Genomic DNA, 20,047 nt, shown 5'->3' on the forward strand with positions numbered 1-20,047 from the left:
ATTAAATATGTAATGGGCTTACAGCTTACTTAATTTATGCCATCTGTTTTATGTTCGCGACAGGAATCTCCACAAAAGCGGTACTATAGTAAGCACATAAACCCTTTTAATTTTCAAGGTGTTTTATCAATAAAACTCCTGCCTGCCACACGTTTTGTTCGACCAGCACAGTCGTTGAAGATACAGGTTCTAGAATCATTCGAACCTAGGTTTGACTGCCCAGGCTTATTGTAACTTAGCTGTGTGACCTTGGTCATATTATTAATGTCTGCTTCATTTTTTTATGTGAAAAATGAGATAATAGTACCTACTCATGTTATTGTGAGAATTAGAATGAAATGAAAAGCACAGTGCTACCAACATATTACTCATATTAGTTAAGATTAAGAACAAAAGCAGGAATAAATGCTTTCTCTATTGAGGAACATTGCAGTTCTTCTAGTTTTCCTAAATAAACTGATCAGCCAATGAGGTGCTTGTAGTTAAAAAAACAAACAAACTATATAAAAATACTACTACAGCACTAGAATGAACAAAAATAATTCTGTGAGATGCACATTTTATGTAGCACAGATAAGATGAATATTTATGATACAGGCTGGGCGTGGTGTCTCATGCCTGTAACCTCAGTATTTTGGGAGGCTGAGATGGGAGGATCGCTTGAGTCCAGGAGTTTGAGACCAGCCTAGGCAACATAGCAAGACTTCATCTCTACTTGGAGGGCCAAAGAATCATCTGAGCCCTGGAGGTTGAGGCTGTGGTCACTGCACTCCAGTCTGGGCAACAGAGTGAGATCTTGACTCAAAAAGAATATTCATGATATAATCAGATGCGAATTAAAGTATTTTATTTGCCTGATATATTTCAAATTTGTACACGATTTCATTTTTGTTTAATTTTTTTAAATATTTTTCTTCTTTTTACAGTGGAATGAAGTCACCACATCTTTTCGAGCAGGAATGCCTCTAAGAAAACACAGACAACACTTTAAAAAATATGGCAATTGTTTCACAGCGGGAGAAGCAGTGGATTGGCTTTATGGCCTGTTAAGAAGTAATAGCAATTTTGGTCCTGAAGTTACAAGGCAACAGACTATCCAGCTGTTGAGAAAGTTTCTTAAGAATCATGTCATTGAAGATATCAAAGGCAGATGGGGATCAGAACCTTGATGACAACAATCAGCTTTTCAGGTACGCGACAGATAAGTAGCTGCAAAACAAATTTCTGCAGTTTTGTCTCTACTTTTTTTGTACCTTTATTAAAGCAACAGCTCCTTCAAGAGAAGTATTTTCTTTGGAAAGTTGTTACCTTTCTTAGTCCAATTAAAACCATTTAGAAAAATTATAGGGTGAAAGTTAATTGTTACAAAATTCAAACTTCATAAATGTTAGGTGGCGTGTCTATAACAAAGGAGAATTGGGAGGGAAATAGTGTGATACTGTCACTTCTACATTTTCTGAAAGCTTTATAACATTTTAAGGACATTGTTACTGACTTTTGCTTTCAGAGATTCTGGAGTGACAAGTTCACAGTTCCTTGCCTTTGAATAACATAATTTAATATAACCTAAGAATGCATGTGATAGGATAATAGCAAATTTGTTTTACAAATAACAGAAGAAATACACCACAGATTGGAGAGAGCATTTGTCAAGCAGTTGTGATATACCAGAATGCTGCTTTATGATTTACATGTATTTTCTTGTTTAATCCCTACAGTAGCTGAGCAAAGTAGGTATTAACTCCTTTTACAGACGAGGAAACAGACCATTCTTCAACAAATCTTGTTCTGTCTGCCGGGAATGTTCTACCTTGAAGTACTGTACACCTTTGTCAGACTAGGAAACTCACATTTCTTTTCATCTCAGTGCCTTTGTAGCCTCTTCTATGGAGGCTTTCTGACTCCCTCAGGCTACCATAATGCTTTTCCTCTTGATAACCCTCAGTTCTTTGTGATGTGGCCCTTAAACTTGGCCCTTGGATTCTAATGTCCGTGCCATGTTTTTGTTTTTTATTTTTTGTTTTTTCTCTACAGCATTAGTAGTTTTCAAATGAAATGTCTTATAAATTGGTTCTTTCCCAGGGCCCGAAAGTGATTTGTGTCCTACAGGTAAACTGCAGTGCCAAGCATTTGCACCGTCTGATTTGCAGAGCACGCCTCAAGTCTCTCAACTTCTCCTCAGCCCCCTTGTGGCGCGTCTTACATAACTTACTCATCTTCGGTTTGCTGGCCTGGTCCTCACTTCACCTCACCTCCCGGACAGTCTCAGGCCTTGTCATCACCTGCTTTTCTTTAGACTTTCAAACCTCCAAACCAAATGTTCGCTCCCATTTTTTCAACTGCCTACTAGGCAAGCACTTCAAATATGGCATATAGGAAATCACAATCACTCCCTAACCTAGATATTGTTATCTTATGTTCCGTGTATGAATGAATAGCGTTGACTTCCCTGTGGTTGCCTTGATTCTTTCCCTTTATTCTTTTTAAAATACGATTTAATTATCAAGCCCTGTCTGTTGTCCTGCTTAAATAGTTCCCTGATTGGTACACTTCAATCCCCAAATGAATACCTTTTTTGTTTGGTTTTTGTTTTACCTAGCTTTCTGCCTAACTCCTCAACTAGTTACTCTGCCCCTAGTCTTTCACAATGGCAACAAAACTATCAAGTACCTAGAAATGAAGCTTACCGAAAATGCATAAGACTTTATTGAAAATTATTAAAAATTGTATTGAATCTGTTTATGAATGAGAAGATAGTGTCTCACACACATACATACACGAAGGAGAACCCCCAAATAACAGAATTTATTTATTTAAAAAATTGTATTTTTACATGTTTAAACTTCAGTCACCTTCAAAGCACTCTTCGTTTGATGAAATATACCTATCAAGATGCTTTTTCCACTGCTCAAAATGTTTTTGAACTCGTCAATTTTGATGCCTTTTTGTGCTTCTGCTGTTTTTTGTTTCACTTCTTCCGCATTGGCAAAATGTTTCCCTTTGAGGACTTTTTTTATTCCTGGTGAATAGGGAGGGTGGGGCACAAGGGTCATGTTGTTTTTTGGTCAAAAACTGCTGAATACTCAGTGTGGTGTGGGCAGGTACGATATGGCAGAAAAACCTGTCACCTGTTTGCTACAGTTCAGGACATTTCTTCCACAAATCATGATGCAACCTTGTCAAAACTTGCAAATAAAAGCTTTTGTTGACCGATTGATCCGGAGGAACAATTTTTGAGTGTACTGCAAGGGCCTGCCCTCCAAAAAAAAGATCAATTTCATTTTGGGGGGGGTGTCCCCCTGTTATATATATTTCCCAAAATTGATAAATAAATTAAGTGCATTTTCATTCAAAATGCCTATATAGTTTTTTGTAAAATTTGATGATCAAATTTTGAAATTAATTTAGAAAGGTCTAATTATATTGTTTATGTACATTTATTAAAAGTATACAAGCACAAACAAGAAGGAAATATACTAACTAGGTTTAGAGATATAAAGCTGTAAGTTTGCAGTTTCCTCTCTCTTAGGCAGAGTGAAAAGAAATGGGATGAGGAAAAAATTTCTTTCATTTACTGACAGAATGTCAACAATTATGTTAGTTGATAGTTACATACTTGGATGTAGTTTTATATTTTTCTGTACTCTCTTCTATCTTTTACATATTTTATATTAAAATGAAAGGAGGAAAAGACATTATAATCAAAAAGAAGTAGCAGAAACCAAGTTCTGGAAATTGTCCTAATACAGTCAACAAAAAAGAAAAAAAATATCTACAAACTAGATAACTCATTATAAGAGTTTAGACAATGTAGCACTCTATAGCCATTTTGTATGTAAGCAATGCATCTCTAACAGATTGGATCCTAAAAATAACTCTGAATTATCCAGAAATAGAATATGCATAATGTACTAAAGAAAGCAGGAAACTATTAAAATATTGTAATGAGCCGGGCTCGGTGGCTCCGCCTGTAATCCCGCGACTTTGGAAGGCTGAGGTGAGTGGATTGCCTGAGCCCGCGGGTTCGAGACCCACCTGGGCAGCGAGACCTCATCTCTACAATAAATCAAAAAATCAGCCAGGCATGGTAGCGCATGCCTGTAATTCTGGCTACTCGCAAGGCTGAGATGGAAGGATTGCCGGAGCCCAGCAGGTCGAGGCTGCTGTGGCTGGAAGCGGCCACTGCACTCCAGTCTGGGCAAACTGAGTGAGACTCCAACTCAAAATAAATGAATAAATAAATAAATAAATAAATAAATAAATATTGTAATGGTTTAATGGTAATATTGACTTATACAGAATGTGTATTAAATAAGATTGTGGATTTTTAAGACAAATAGGCTCTGGAAGTTTGTTTCTGATCTCACATTATTTAATTGCTTTTTATTTTTAAACCAGATTTCCTGCAACTTCTCCACTTAAAGCTCTTCCACGAAGGCATCCAGAATTGAGAAGAAATAGCACAGAGAACTTCTCTAAAGATAAAGATAGTGTTTTTAAATTACGAAACTTGTCTCGTAGAACTCCTAAAAAGCATGGATTGCATTTCTCTCAGGTGATTACTAGTTTAAATATAGTTAGCATGTGCTTAATAATAGATTCATTAAAAGTAAATGATTGTTTAATACTTGAAGCCAATACTGAAATCTCCTAACTTACATTATACTCGAAAAGTATGTCCATAAAATTGTTTGGAGCCCATAAAAACAGTGATAAAAATGGTAGTGAGACCTAACTTGAAAACACTATTTATGTGTAATTTAAGTATTTTGTTTTAAATTGATTTGGGTGGTGGGGATACCTGCAAAATCAAAAACTATTACTATATGTTACATTTTTTCTTTGGGAAACACCTTTTAGCCCCATAATGGACTGATGTTAATAGAATTAATATTATTTTCAGCAATTTTAAAATTTGAAAGTAACACATAAAGCCCAAATAATTCTTTTTTTTTTTTTTCAGGAAAATGCTGAGAAAATAAAGCATGAAATAATCAAAGATCAAGAAAAATCAATTGATAATAGAGAAATAAGCCAGGAAGATATTGAAGAAGTTTGGAGATATGTTATTCTGGTCTAGTAAGATAAAATTAATCAAGTTCTTATAGTGTTTTGATTATTAATTTGACATTTTTGTCAAAATATGCAAATGATAAGAACAGATTAATTCTCAAAGCTTAGAATTTAACCTGTATACATGTTTTTTAATGAATGCTCTTGCTACAATTGTTCCAGTAGAGTAAAAATAGAATTTTTTAGTATGATGTGCTTTTCTTCTGAATCAGCATCGCAACCATAATTTAGAGTATATAATAGAATCCTTCAAAGGCTATCAAGTTAAATATAATTGAAAGTGAATACTAAATATAAGCATTAGAAGTTTGGTTAAGAAAAAATTAATATTCTAATGGCTCTGTTTGCCAGTTATATTCAGTTATAGTCTATTTATTTGGTGAAGAAAAAAGTTTATATTCTCTTTCTATTTAGCCTGCAAACTATTTTAGGCGTGCCATCACTAGAAGTCATAGATCCAAAACAAGTAATTCCTCAGTATATAATGTACAACATGGCCAATACAAGTAAACACGGAGTAGTCATACTGCAAGACAAATCAGGTTGGTATTAATAAAAGACTTGGAATTTTTTTCAAACTTAATCACAAAGGAGGTGCAGAGAAACCCAGATGTTGAAAGTTGGGTACTTTTCATTGAGGGATCAGAGGGACTATTGTTTTATCATCACAGGTGCTTTAATAATAGTGGAATCATTTTTAAGTGAATACTATTCTTGCTATTATAGGAGATATTTTAGCTGCTAAGATGGATTCAAGTGTGATTTTTAAAAAATATGACAGGGCTAAACATCTAAGAGGTATACAAGTATAATAACAAAAACTACTGATTAACTACATTTTTATTGACGACCTACGTGTCTGGCATTATGCTAAAGATGTACTGATAAAAAGATAGAAGTGGTCCATGACTTCATGAGAAATTATATACAGATTGATAGGGGTCAAAACATATATGCAAAACCACAGTAGCACATAATAAACAAGTCTGGACTCTCAAGATGAGAACTCTAAAGGGCACTGGCTTTTTTGTATTTTATATATTTATTTGGTATTTTGATTTCAGATATAGATAGGAAAATCCGGAAAATAACACAAGTCAGATGTATTGAAAAATTTAGATTATAAGAAATGTGTCAATTAAATCTACTCTTAGAATGGCAGCTCATATTTTTATAATAAATTGCTGCCTATTGAATTAACTAACATATATTACTTTGGGTTTCTTTTTATGTGGGCAAGAACGTTGAATTTTTAATTGTAGGAGCAAAATGTAAATGTTGAAATTGATGCATTTGCTATGTGACATACGCATGTGGCATTCTTCCATTACCTAAAATACCATACTTAAGGTTATATGCTCTCACTTAAGATCTCTATTCTTTGCAGCCATAAACTTTTCAAGTCAACTATATTTATGGTTTGTGTGTTTGTGTTGAAAAACTGCTCCAGTTTCTATGCAACATTACTTTCGTTTGTGGCAACTGAAAGGTCTCAAGGAAGCCTCACAGTGAGAGAGCCCCAAGGTTTAGATAGAGTTCATTTCAATGATAAGTCTCACCCAAATCAGTGATGATCTCAAGTAGCACAGCAATAGGCAGATCAGAAACAGGATAAAGAGAAAATGATGGTAGTGAAGATGAATGTTGAATTTATGTCTGAACATTCCCTGAAAATAATTTATTTTACAGTAACTAATTGTTGCGTGTAATGTGAACAAGAGTCAAACTCAGTATCTCTCTTATTTAATTTTAAAATATTGACTTCACCCTATGTCTTGTTAAACATAATTTTTAATCCTGGTAATATATACTGATAGATGTTCATACATGGCCTTGTGTGTGTGTGTGTATACACACACACGTAATTTTACACATAGGTCTGAACTTTTAAATTATGTTTAAGATTTATTCAGCAATGTTAATTTTTCTTTTTGTGTAGATGACCTACCTCACTGGGTATTATCTGCCATGAAGTGCCTAGCAAATTGTAAGTTAAACCAAAATATATATATGTTTTATATTGGCAGTATTTAACAAGAAGCAAGGAAATTTTAAAAATAACTTATGAAAGTCCTAGTAAAATTAGTGTGTCATTTCTCTTGATGTTTAAATGAAAGTCTAGTAGAATTGGTTACATTTTGGAACCCTTAACGTTTCTATGCAACATTACTTTCGTTTGTGGCAACTGAAAGGTCTCAAGCAAGCCTCACAGTGAAAGAGCCCCAATATTTAGATAATTGAAGCCCATCATTTATGGCTCAGTTCACATAAATCATAAAAGTATAGGCTAGAGGGCCTCAAAGAATCCTTAGGTAAAATCTATACCTGTTGCCTAAATTTTAATATATACTGTCATAAGAATTATATGGCCACTTACATGGCCATACACAAATTGCCTCAGTGAGGCCCAGAGAGTTCAAATGACCACTGGTAAGTAAAGGAGCTTGTAAGCAGAAAATTCAACCAGAAATGAAGTGTCTCACAAAGCCTGCTCCCATTCCCTTGCCATTGGTCGTGTCTTCAGCATTCAGGCACTCTATAATGTGCTTCTACTCCATAGAACCCATTGATGGGACTTTTATGTTTATGAAAAAAGATTGTCTATCACTGGTCAGTAAAATTTTTTAACATTTCATTGATCATGCTTTTCCATAGTGATCAGTGGTGATTGATTTTTATTTTATAGTTGATTTTTAAGATCCTGGTTCAAATACAAATTTTTAATTGCTTTCCAAGTTAATTTTAAAGATGCACAAAGACATAGGCTTCTAAATCATCAAAAGATAAATTACATTTTAATAATTTTAGTTACAAATGCAGTTTTCTGCTTCTTATAAAGTTAGTATTTCCTAAAATACTAGTGGGGTTTTATCAGAGTTCAGGATAAGTTTATATTCCTTTGTTGTCCACTGGGTGTCAACATGACAAATAACATAGGATAAAGAGCAACAAAGTAAATAATACCAGATTACTGAAATACCTTGCTTATCAAATGAAGGAAAAGATCTTGGTCATGAACTCAAGACCTGAGTTTCTCTTTCTACCATCCTTACCTAAGTACCACCGCCTTCACGCCTTGGCTCTTAGTTAGAAACTGAGACAAGCACACTGACAAGGATTCTTCTGGCATCCTGTCTTCAGGAGTGGATGTCTTCCCTCTCTTCCCAGTCCATGTTGTGCCTAAATGATAACAATTATGTAACTTGCTTGATTCCAGTTTAGCAACGACAATGTATTTAGCCTGAGGCAGTATTGACTTTTGCTTGTTTTTCAGTCCCCAAGAGTAATCCTGTGAGATGTAGGAATCAGTAACCAGTGTTTCATCTCCAGTTTTTTTCAACAGGGCAAACCAAGTCTTAGAGAGTCTTCTGTTAATGCAGAGGAGCCAGAGGTCACACCTATGTTCTCTAACTATAAATGCTGTCTTTTTAACTCCAGTAGACATGTATTTTATGCCTATCTTATAAACCTTTCTCATGACTATCACATCTTTTATTCCACATATTTATAGCCTTCTTCTTAGGAAAAAAATAGCTATTTGCCCTATGTAAAACCCACATTCGTTTTCAAGCTATTAAGTGTATGTGTGTGTGTGAGAGAGAGAGAGAGTGTGTGTGAGAATTGTTTTCTTTAATGCTTTTTTCAATGTGTGTGCTCACATTTTGAGACCGTACAAAAGTCTGGAGACAGAGAAGTAAATACTATTTGAGCTTGTGAAGAGAGTTTTAACGTGAAAGAGAGAGAATGACTCTAAAATTTAAATGCATACCACAGTCACGAGGGAGAATCTCTGAAGATTCTGATTCAGTTGATTCTGTAGATCAGGATTTTTTTTCCTATACGTGCCTCTAGAAGATTATGACAATGAAGGTTCTCCGGTCAGTGTTTGGAAACTACTCAACTGGTGAACCAGAAGTGAACGTTTTCTGGTCAGGAACTCATGGGCCCACTTCAAGTGGTGTTGAACCCGAGAGTCCTGGGCCTCGCTCCCCTTCACTTCTTGACTCTGACTCCAGCTTTGTGACCAAAACCTTTTTCATCTTGGACAAGTTACTCCAAGCTTCCGTTTTCTTATGTAGAAAGTGAGATCAGGTCTTGTTTCTGAGGAAAACACTAACGTGTAGGCCTGATTGCTTTCGTACTCATGTTACGCTTAAGAAACAACAATGTGAAGACATTATTTAAGTTCATTAAGGCTATGCTTCATGTCAAGCAAAATTTATTCATGAAAATGTAAATTTACAAAGGACAGTTTGGAGGGATTATTTGCATTATCCAAATATTCTTTGTTTGACAAATGAGTTGCAATAAAATCTCATTAAAATAAACTTCCCTAATTCTTTTAAATGTAATATTTGGAATTTTGCTTTATGTACAATTTTTGGTGTGTAAATATTAAAATAAAATACTAGCAACTGACTGCTTCTAATAAGAGATAATAAGAAATGAGATGTGCACAACCCTTTAAATGTTTGAAGTATGGCAGAATTTGTTGTTATACAAAGCTTCTTCAGGACATACAGGTTTTATGTTTTATACTTGAAAATTCTGTTTAAATTAAAATATATTTTTGCCTGTATCTTTTGCCTTCTACTTCTTAGGGCCAAGAAGTAATGATATGAGTAATCCAACTTATGTTGGGTTTGAACGAGATGTATTCAGAACAATTGCAGATTACTTTCTGGATCTCCCTGAGCCTCTACTTACCTTTGAATATTATGAATTATTTGTGAACATTTTGGGTATGTATGGATTTTACTTATTTCAATTTATTTTTAAAAGTTTTTGAGGTTCTCTTAATCTAGAAGACCCCAAAGCACAGGCACATATGAAGGTGGCAGGTTACAAATTATCTTAAAATTCAGTGATACTCTGATTGTTGTTGTTCATTTTCCAATGATTCCAACATGTCATTTCAACACCAGTTCTCCCTGACACCGACTGAATGTCCTACAATTTGATTCAGTTCTGACGTTGCTTACTCAGAGTTATCTGCACAACACAGGGCTCAGTTCCTCAAGACTGTCCTCACTACAGAGGGGTCCCTTGACCCCATCAGGTTCCATAATTCACTATAATAACTCACAGATCTCAGAAAATTGTTCTACTTGTGTTTATCAGTTTATTATAGAGGCTAGAACTCAAGAAGAGCCAAACAGGAGGCACACAGAGCAAGGTATGGAGACAGGCAGTGGCACAGGGTTTCATGTCCTCTCCAGGCATGCTACCCTTCCATGTGTTCCATCCAGGAGCTCCTGTGGCCTGCTTGTTTCAGAGTTTTAATTACTTAGGAATGATTGCTTAAAGCATTGCCCATTGTTGACTGCATTCAATCTCCAGCCCTATTCTGTTCTCAGGAGGTTGCAAGTGGTACTGAAATTTCCAATCCCCTAAGCATGGCCAGACATGAGTCACCTTAGCATAAACTCAGGTATGCTCAAATAGGCTTGTTATGAATAACAAAAGACTCATCATTCAGGAAATTCCCAGGGTTTAAGAGCTCCGTGCCAGGAACCAAGGAAAAAACAAACAAACAAATAAATGTATTTTATTATACCACAGTTATCTTATAATTAAGAGGTTTTGCTAGGTTTGGTGGCTCACATGTGTAATTCCAGCACTTTGGGAGGTTGAAGCAGAAAAATTGTTTGAAGCCATTGGTAGCACAGTGAGACCCCCATCTCTACAAAATAATTAAAAGTAGTTGGGTGCAGTGTCATACACCTATAGTCCTAATTATTCAGGAGGCTAAGGCAGAAGAATCTCTTGAGCCCAGGAGTTTGAGTTTGCAATGCACTATGATCACACCATTGCAGTCTAGCCTGGGTGAGAGCAAGACCCTTTTTCAAAGAAAAGAGGGGAAAAAAGTTAAGAGATTTCTAGACTTGTAGACTGAGGGCAGATGTTTTTTAATGTATTGGGTTCAGTTCATTTAGTTAAATTGTGGAAATAATTTTTAAGTTATTTATATCACAAGTGGGGAAACAACTAATCAGTCTTGCACGTTTGTAACTGAATGTTGCATGTGTCCAAGTAGCTTCTGAATTAAGCAACTGCTGTTTGTACTCTACTAACAATATATCCTATAATGATGCTTTATTTTTATACTTGACTATTTTTATTTTGTCTACCGTCATACAGTTGCATCTTAATTTTTGTTTCATTTCCTGGTAGTTGTTTGTGGCTACATCACAGTTTCAGATAGACCCAGTGGGATACATAAAATTCAAGATGATCCACAGTCTTCAGAAATCCTTCACTTAAACAATTTGAATTCCTTCAAATCAACTGAATGTCTTCTTCTGAGTCTGCTTCATAAAGACAAAAGCAAAGAAGAATCAGATTCTACTGAGAGACTACAGATAAGTGATCGAGGATTTAACGAAAGACGTGCTAAGAAAACTCAGCTAACTAATTTAAGAAACAGAAGAGAAAGTGCTAATGACATAATGGGAGGAAGTTGTCATAATTTAATTGGCTTAAATAGCATGCATGTTTTATCCTCTAACATCAAACCAAGGTGCTATTCTTTGGAAGGAATTGTAGATGTGCCAGGGAATTCAAGCAAAGAGGGATCCTGTGTCTTCCGTCAATCTGTTCGGAACTTAGAAGGACAAAATAATAAACAGTTTTTAGAGACTGAGCCCAAACAGCAATTCCTATTGAATCTTCATTCAGAGGAGAGTATTCAAAAGCCACTCAGTGTTGGTTTTAAAAGAACCTCTATTTTGACTGTCCAAGACCAAGAGGCGTTATGTAATGGGAAATGCAAGTCAAAACAGCTTCGTAGGTCTCAGAGTTTGCTTTTAAGAAGTAGTACAAGGAGGAATAGCTGTGTCAATACACCAGTGGCTGAAATTATTATGAAACCAAACCTTGGACAAGGCAGCACAAGTGTGCACACAGCTATGACAAGTGAACTTGGAAAGTCTAGTATCACAATCAATCAAAGACTCTGCAAAAGCACGATAGAACTTTCAGAAAATTCTTTACCTCCAGCTTCTATGTTGACTGGCACACAAAGTAAGGTTGTTGCTTTCAATGCATGCACTGTTAACTTGAATGTTTACTAACTGTGTTTTGCTTGCCTAGCTTTTCTCTGAGATTGCTCCCCTCCCCCTCAAGAGGAATCATTATGAGAGACTTTTGTCATGGCATAACTGAGATTTATTCTACTTACCTCATGCACTTTTCTTTTCCTGCAATTTCACTTATTCTGTGTCACTTTATTTGTAGTAAGTGAAGGATTTTAATACTTAGAAATAGGTTGTAAAGAAAATCATGAGAATCTTACCATGCTTTTGAAGAATGTGGAACTCTCTAGAAGTAGTTACAATAAATGAAATACTAAGATATTATTTTACCTTCTTTATATAACTGTATGTACTGGTAGTATGAAAGCAACTAGTGTCACTGATGATTTTTGGGGGGGGGGACTTTGCCTTCTAGGTTTGCTGCAACCTCACTTAGAGAGGGTTGCCATCGATGCACTACAGTTATGTTGTTTGTTACTTCCCCCACCAAATCGTAGAAAGCTTCAACTTTTAATGCGTATGATTTCCCGAGTGACTCAAAATGTTGATATGCCCAAACTTCATGATGCAATGGGTACAAGATCACTGGTAAGTTGATTTTATTAAAAGAATAAACCCAGTTCATAAACCAAATAATGAAAGTCAAACTATCTGAAAGCACTACTCAAATGATATCTTGGTCTTGAAGTCCCAGATTCTTGGGTTAGAAAGGCTCTTTAAACGCTAACCTTTCCTCGCAGCAGAATGTCTTACATTAATCTTTTGTGTGTGCTCTCTTATACCCTCACATCTTGATGCTAGTCTTGACTCAGGAACTTGGCTCTTCACTTATCCTGTATCACTTCATAGTGATTGACTAGGCCGACCACATCATGTGTTTCCTTGTGCCAATTCTGTTTAGTGGAGAAGGAAGAAGAGGTTTGTGTACCGTCAAAAACTTGAGAGCACTGTAACTGGACATGGAGGACTACTGGGACGTACTGCAGGAAGGGAATGTGTTTCCAAGAGCATGGTGATGGGAAAGCAGATCATTGTGGAGAAGAAACTGGGAGGTCCTAGTGTCAAGCAGTCTTAGACTTCTTGTGAAGATGAGGATAGAGACATTTGTAGGCAGATAAGAGATCAGAGAGGAATCCTCGAAATACTATCTCTAATCTCCTTTTTTATTAAGAGCTGCCACTTCCTCAAAAGGCAGCTTTACTTTACATGGGGTTTTTTTTTTCCCCTTCTTTTTTTGAGTTGGAGTCTCACTCTGTCACTCTGGCTGGAGTGCAGTGGCACATTCCCGGCCACTACAGCCTCCATCTGCTGGACTCAGGCGATCCTTCTGCCTCAGCCATCCAAGTAGCTAGCACGACAAGGCGCGCACCACCACACCCAGCTAATTTTTTTTATTTATTGTAGAGATGAGGTCTCACCAAGTTGCCCAGGCTGGTCACGAGCCCTGGGCTCAGGCAATCCTCTCGCCTCAACCTTCCAAAGTGCTGGGATTGCAGGCTTGAGCCACTGCACCTGGCCTGCGAGAGGTTCTTAAAGCAAAGAATCTGGATCCGTTCTCTCCTCTCCCGCTCATCAAGAACAGTTCTTTCAGGATGGCAGACCAAATATAAAAAGTTCAATTATGGCATTACTGGAAAGCATAGAACATTTCTACAGGAAAATGTTTTGATAGGTGAAAGTGGGCATGTGATGACTTTGATTTTGCACTTTGATTTGAAGTTACAGGACATCCAATGAAGTTTGTCCAACAGAGTGTTGGAAATGTGAGCCTGTTTGAAGAAAGATCAGAGCAGAAGGCAGATGTTTTGAGTCATCCTCGTAGAGGTGGAAATCGAAGCTGTGAGAGTAGATGAGCTCTGCAAGACTATGAGTGTCGAGAAAGAGCAAAAGGCTGAGGACTGAGCCTCGGAAGGGGACGGGAAGAACTGAGTGATGTGTGTGGGACAACTCCAAGTTGTACAGTGCAGTAAACATGCTGGTCATCTACTTTGTGTGAATAGTTAATATAGATATTCTGATATTCTGATATTCTAATTAGAGAGTGGTGCATCTGTGTGTGTGTGTGTTTTATAGTTAGGAGGTTACACAGATATGAGTGAGACTAATGAGTTTGAAACACAAAATTTATCGAGGATTTGAAGCTTCTTGTAACAGAACTGAAAAGTGTGTGTATTAAATTGCTACTTAAAGAGTGTACAATAAGCATTAAAAACTATTGTCCAGAGTTTCAAAACATAAATGGTGCTAACTTTGCAACAGCTAATGAATGTGTGTTCTGTGTGTTCTATATTCTCCTGGTGTGTGTTTTTGTGGGATGCATTTAATGTATTAAGTTATTGTGCTCTGACAGTCTTTAAGCTTAAGCAACATATCTGCATGGTATTAAGAGAACCTATGGTATTCACCAATAACGCTGTGACAAAATTATAGAAAAACCTGAGCCTTATAATCTTTTGGAATTATGTTAAATAAATACTTTTAAAAGGACTTAAGCATGATAAAATTCTTATCTTTCCAACTGTATAAATCATTGTCCTCATTTTTAAGCCGAAGTCTGCTTATCACTTGATCTCACTACTTCACATAATGCTACCTGGAAATTACTGACATTCTAATTTATATGAAGCCTTAGATTTTTCAACGCATGTCTTTTAATGTTTCCAGATGATACACACTTTTTCTCGGTGTGTGCTATGCTGTGCTGAAGAAGTGGATCTTGATGAGCTTCTTGCTGCAAGATTAGTTTCTTTCTTAATGGATCATCAACAGGAAATCCTTCAAGTACCCACTTACTTACAGAGTGCAGTGGAAAAACACCTTGACTACTTAAAAAAGGGACATGTAGGTATTGCGAGTCTTAAAATTCTCTGCTTTAGTCAGTAGTGAGTAGCAAACTCATCTCAAACTAGCATAATCAGAAAGGAAGACTATCAGCTCACATAATCTCTAAAAGTCAGGAACGTAGACAGAATCTGGGACTCGGGCAGCTATAGGTCTTTGTTTCCATCCCTCCATCTCTTATTTCCATTCTGATCCTATTTGACACTGGTTACTTCATGACGAAGAATATGACTGGTTAAAGTTCATAAGTCATATCCTCACGTTTACAGTTCAGAGGGAAAAGAGCCGTCCCTCCACCTCCAATTGGAAAAGTTCTGGGTATGGACACCTGATTGGCCCAATTGAGGTTAAATGTGCATCCCTTGGATGGTTGAGAGTGAGTAGGACAGGAAGAGGGACGTTCTGGTTGGCTCTCCATAAATCAAAGGAGGCTCTTCACTAAAGGCACAGGCAGAGGGGATAGAGTGGGAAGGAACTGTTAAAAGAAAGAGAGAAAGAACACTGAGCAGCGAACACAGACATTTACTGTATTCAGTATTTGGCCGCCCGACACATGTTTGTTTGTCTTTCCCATATAAACCATTCTAAGATTGCCCTGGCCCGTAATTACCGGATTGATGCATAACTTCGTAGTGTTTTCACTTGCCCATAGAGTGCAATTGTCACATGATAGTTGACATCACATTTGCCAATTCTCGGGCTAACTGTCATGGGCCATCGTGGATTAAAGCGTTTAAATGGTCTTCACCAAATCCCAATGGTATTCCTGAATGTGGAAAATCACTCAGGTCAAATGGGCCCTCTTGAAATGTCAAAACCATTTTCTTGCCATGCTTTCCCTGAATGCATTCTCCCTGTACATGGCTCAAGTGTGTTTTGAACCACCTTTGCTGCCTTTACCTCTCTGTTAAACTCAAACAGAAGAGTATGTTGGAAGGGCTCATTTTTTCCACTTGACTCCAACTTGTTTAGCCCACAAATGGCACTAACTTTCTTCACAAGGTGTATTCACAAGCACAGCATTGTCACTCCATGTGACAAATGAGAAACAATAAACTCCCAACACTGTAGTGTTGCCATGCCCAAAATAAAAACTATGAACTTATGCATCAGCCTAATATAACTATCTCCTAAAATTTGTCTCTCTTATCTGTAGATGTTAGGGGCTCTGCTCATGTCCGTAGGCCTCAAAAAGAGTAGATAAAAACCAAAAACTTTTCTGTAATATACATACATGGTGGAATAGTACACAGTCATAAAAAAGAACAAAATTATGAACTTTGCAGCAACTTGGATGGATTTAGAGTCTATCACACTCAGTGATCTATCACAGAAACAAAGAACTGAGAGTACCACATGTCCTCACTCATAAGCAGACCCTGAACATTTATCACAATACAATAAGAAAGGGATTGGTAGTAGCAGGGCACTGCCTGGGAAGGAGGGGGGTATATTAACATCAGTAAGAGTACCTGATCTCAAACTAGGTGAAGTGGCAACCAAAGGAAGGCCCAAACTTTACTTGTACGATGACCACTTGATTACCTAATTCTGAATTGTGCCCCACATCTTTAAAATTAAAAAAAGTTTAAAAACTAAACATTTTCCAATTAAGTAAATATGTTGACCATGTATGTGCAAAATAATACGTTAAATCAGAACATTAATGTTTTTAAATGAATTGGAATATTACTTAGATTGCTATTGTTTCATAGTTAAAATAATAAAATTCATTGTTAATAGTAATGATAATGGCTATCTTTACTACTTTTTGTGCACTAAGTACTTTATATACTTTTCTCATGTAATCTCCATTTTAACGTTGAATAAACAGACCAAGAGAAATTAAATTGCTGAAGGCTACAAAGCCAGGTGGTTTGGAGCTGGGATTTACACCTCCTAACTTACTCCTTTACTATATAATACATCGTTTGTCTTAATTTGTCAAATGTGTGATCGGTCTCAAAATAATAAGTACTGGATCCCATCATAAGACCATTTTATCATATAAGAACATGATCATAATTTTCAGACTTTTATCATTTTGTTCACTGTAGATTGAAAATTCTGGAGATGGACTAGTTGCTCCTTTGCCAACTTATTCATACTGTAAGCAGATTAGTACTCAGGAGTTTGATGAACAAAAAGTTTCTACCTCTCAAGCTGCAATTACAGAACTTTTAGAGAATATTATTAAAAACAAGAGTTTGCCTCTAAAGGAGAAGAGGAAAAAACTAAAACAGGTAAGAGAATGAGCAAGTTTTCAAGCATGCAAATATTTTCTAATATGCTTTTGCTGATTATTATTTAACAACATTTAGAATCTATTTTAATATTTTAGGTTTAAAATTTTGGGTATATAGGCTATATACTGTGCTGCATTGTGTGTGTACATTAAAGTACTTCTAAAACACAAGTACCTACTTGATTTTACTCTTTATCCTGAATTTTAAAATAATAACAATAATAATATATAGTCTTCTTTATTGCTGGTGTTTTGCATCATTATAGCTTGAGTAAGCCTGGGAAAGTAATTATAAAATATGAACTCATCACTATTTTTTAGAAATTATAGCTCTAAAATCCCAATAGCCACATGATTCTGGCAAGCCTAATTCCAAGCCTCAGACACTCAAAAGTAAACTATACTAGATCCCTGTGACCTTCATAGACTTTACCAATTGAAAGAAGAAAGTCTGGTGTTTAGATGGAGAATTAGCAGCAGGAGAGAATCCTAGATGTTCATGCTAACTAGAGTCTAAGAGACCTTACAGGGTACCTTCCACATTTGAGGAGAAAGAGGAGGATAAAGTGAAAGGATGCTCATCTCTGGAGTACTTCTTTGAGAAAGGCACTGAATTCCTACAAAATATTGAGTACTAGTTTCAACTAGGGAAATAATATTAAATACTCTCTAATTCCTCCACTTCATTTTTAAGTTTCAGAAGGAATATCCCTTGATATATCAGAAAAGATTTCCAACCACGGAGAGTGAAGCAGCAATTTTTGGGGACAAACCTGCAATCAAGCAACCAGTGCTGATCTTAAGAAAACCAAAGTTTCGTAGTCTAAGATACTAACAATTAAAAAGTATGTAATACTTGTGGAACTTTGACAAATGAAACCATGTCTGAGAATCTAGCTACTCAAAAGGAAGTCTGCCGTTAATAAGGTTCTTCCTAAATAAAAACCTTATGTCAGGAGGTGCCAAAGTAGTAACTTATCAATGTGAGACTGCTAACTAATGCAAGACTAAACAGATCTCAGTGGAGAGCACATAACAAACAGATGATGCCCAGTAGTTGAACCAAGTAGTTGAACCAGAAACAATCTTTTGTTTTTAATACAGCTATCTGGAAAAGCTGTCATGATGTGTACTAAAATTTTATTTACTTCGAGTCTGAAAAGTGAACTGTGTTCAAGATTAAGCTATAATTCTATTTGTAAAAGAAAACTTATCTGCATAAAGAACTAGTTGTCTAGGTTTACTTCGTTGTTTCTAAGTAGAAGAATGTGAAGAACATTTTGAAAGCTCAAATGAATTGGTTCTCAGCTGTAAAAGTTGCACTCTTTTGTATTTTATTTTTCTACTTTTGGTCTATTTATAGGTGTGTTTAAGTATATATGTACTTTATAAGATTTGGTTTTGCCTTAAACATTATCCCAACTACTTTAGTCATTCATTTGTCCAATATATTCTTGATTCTTATTTTCGCAATCTGTTAGAAGATGGAGGTATGACAGTATAAAACAATCATGTATTCATTCAAAAGATAGTTATTTAGCAGCTGTTGTGTGCCTTTCATTGTTCCAGATATGTGAAGACGATGAATAAAACAGTAAATCTATTCCCTCAACTCTGGGTGATTCTGGTATTCATCCAGCTTTGGGAATCAGTGCCTAAGTCCTTTTAATAAATATTTATGTAAAAGTCGCACAACACAGTGGCTTGATTTTTTTTTCCCCATTGGAAGAAAATTCCAAGTATAAATGCCTCTCATCTTAACACAGTGTTCTCCAGATTTCTGCTTGATTGACTTCGTACAAACTTGAAGCAAATTGTCTTCCATTTTTTATTCTGAGATTGTAATAAACTCTTAATGTCTAATGAATATTCTGATTTCTCAATGTAACTTCATACTATTGCTCTGTAGAATGACAGTGTTCCCTTTGACATTACTATTTGTTTATAAAAACTTGGACAGAAACTTACAAATGTACCTTTATCCCAGAAACCCTGGCTATAAAATTATTGTATCATAGTAGAATTCTTTCCAAGGTACTTATATTCTAAAACTTTCTTTAAAAGTATATGATAATGTGAATTATGTTGCAAATTAAGATTACAAAACACGTGGTGTAGTGCTTTAATAACATGAACTGAAGTCCTGCTATGCTATTAACTAGCTAGTAACCTCAGACAAGTTACTTACCTCCTCTAGTTTTCTTATTTATAAAATGAAGATTGCAATAGTGCCTCTTTTTCAGGATTGTGAGAATTAAGTAGGATAATGCATGTAAAGTATTTAGTATGGTATCTAGCATAGAACAAGCACTCTATAAATATTAGCTAGTATTACTAGAATAACCTAGAATTAAAGCACTAGAAGAGACCTTAGCAAAAATATCCTCTCAATTGCTTTGGGCAGACATGAACCAAAACAAAGTTTATAAACAATTGATGAGTCTTATTAAATATCTTTTCATTATAAGACAGAGGTTCTGATTGCACATACTGGTTGAAAATTTTTGATCTAGTAGAGAGGGAAAATTTGAGAAAGGATATCTTCAGAAGCAATACCCTTGAGTCTGGAAGCATCTGGGATCAGTGCACATGTAGAGGGCTTAGCCTAGGCTGGAACATAGGTAGATGCTATTCTAACAGAAAGACAGGCAGAGTCTTTAAGTTCAAATATGGATGGGTTGGTTGATCGATTTGATGTTAGCTACCTGTGGACATTCTCTTCTGATTGCTTTTGTGTCTTAGGGAATAAGAATCAAAATCAACTGTTAAGAGAAAGTGGGGATGGGAGAACGTTGCACATTTAAAGAGAGCGAAAGTGTGAAGTAGTCTGACAAACTGGGAGTACACAGGCTTC

At 36.0% G+C, this 20,047-nt stretch overlaps 1 protein-coding gene across 1 annotated transcript; it reads left to right on the forward strand.

Moving 5' to 3' along the window:
- The first annotated feature begins 923 nt into the window (after positions 1-923).
- Positions 924-18,151, forward strand: DEPDC1 (DEP domain containing 1). The gene is made up of 11 exons (XM_008048440.2): positions 924-1,190; positions 4,399-4,555; positions 4,964-5,079; positions 5,488-5,615; positions 7,013-7,060; positions 9,675-9,815; positions 11,248-12,096; positions 12,523-12,695; positions 14,772-14,948; positions 17,006-17,191; positions 17,888-18,151. Exons 1-11 carry the CDS (start codon positions 1,126-1,128, stop codon positions 18,026-18,028), a joined length of 2,181 nt encoding a protein of 726 aa, XP_008046631.2. The 5' UTR covers positions 924-1,125; the 3' UTR covers positions 18,029-18,151.
- The last annotated feature ends 1,896 nt before the right edge of the window (positions 18,152-20,047 follow it).

The sequence above is a fragment of the Carlito syrichta genome, unplaced genomic scaffold (genome assembly GCF_000164805.1).
Source record: "Carlito syrichta isolate Samal-C Ts95f unplaced genomic scaffold, Tarsius_syrichta-2.0.1 Scaffold123482, whole genome shotgun sequence".
Lineage (NCBI taxonomy): Eukaryota > Metazoa > Chordata > Mammalia > Primates > Tarsiidae > Carlito > Carlito syrichta.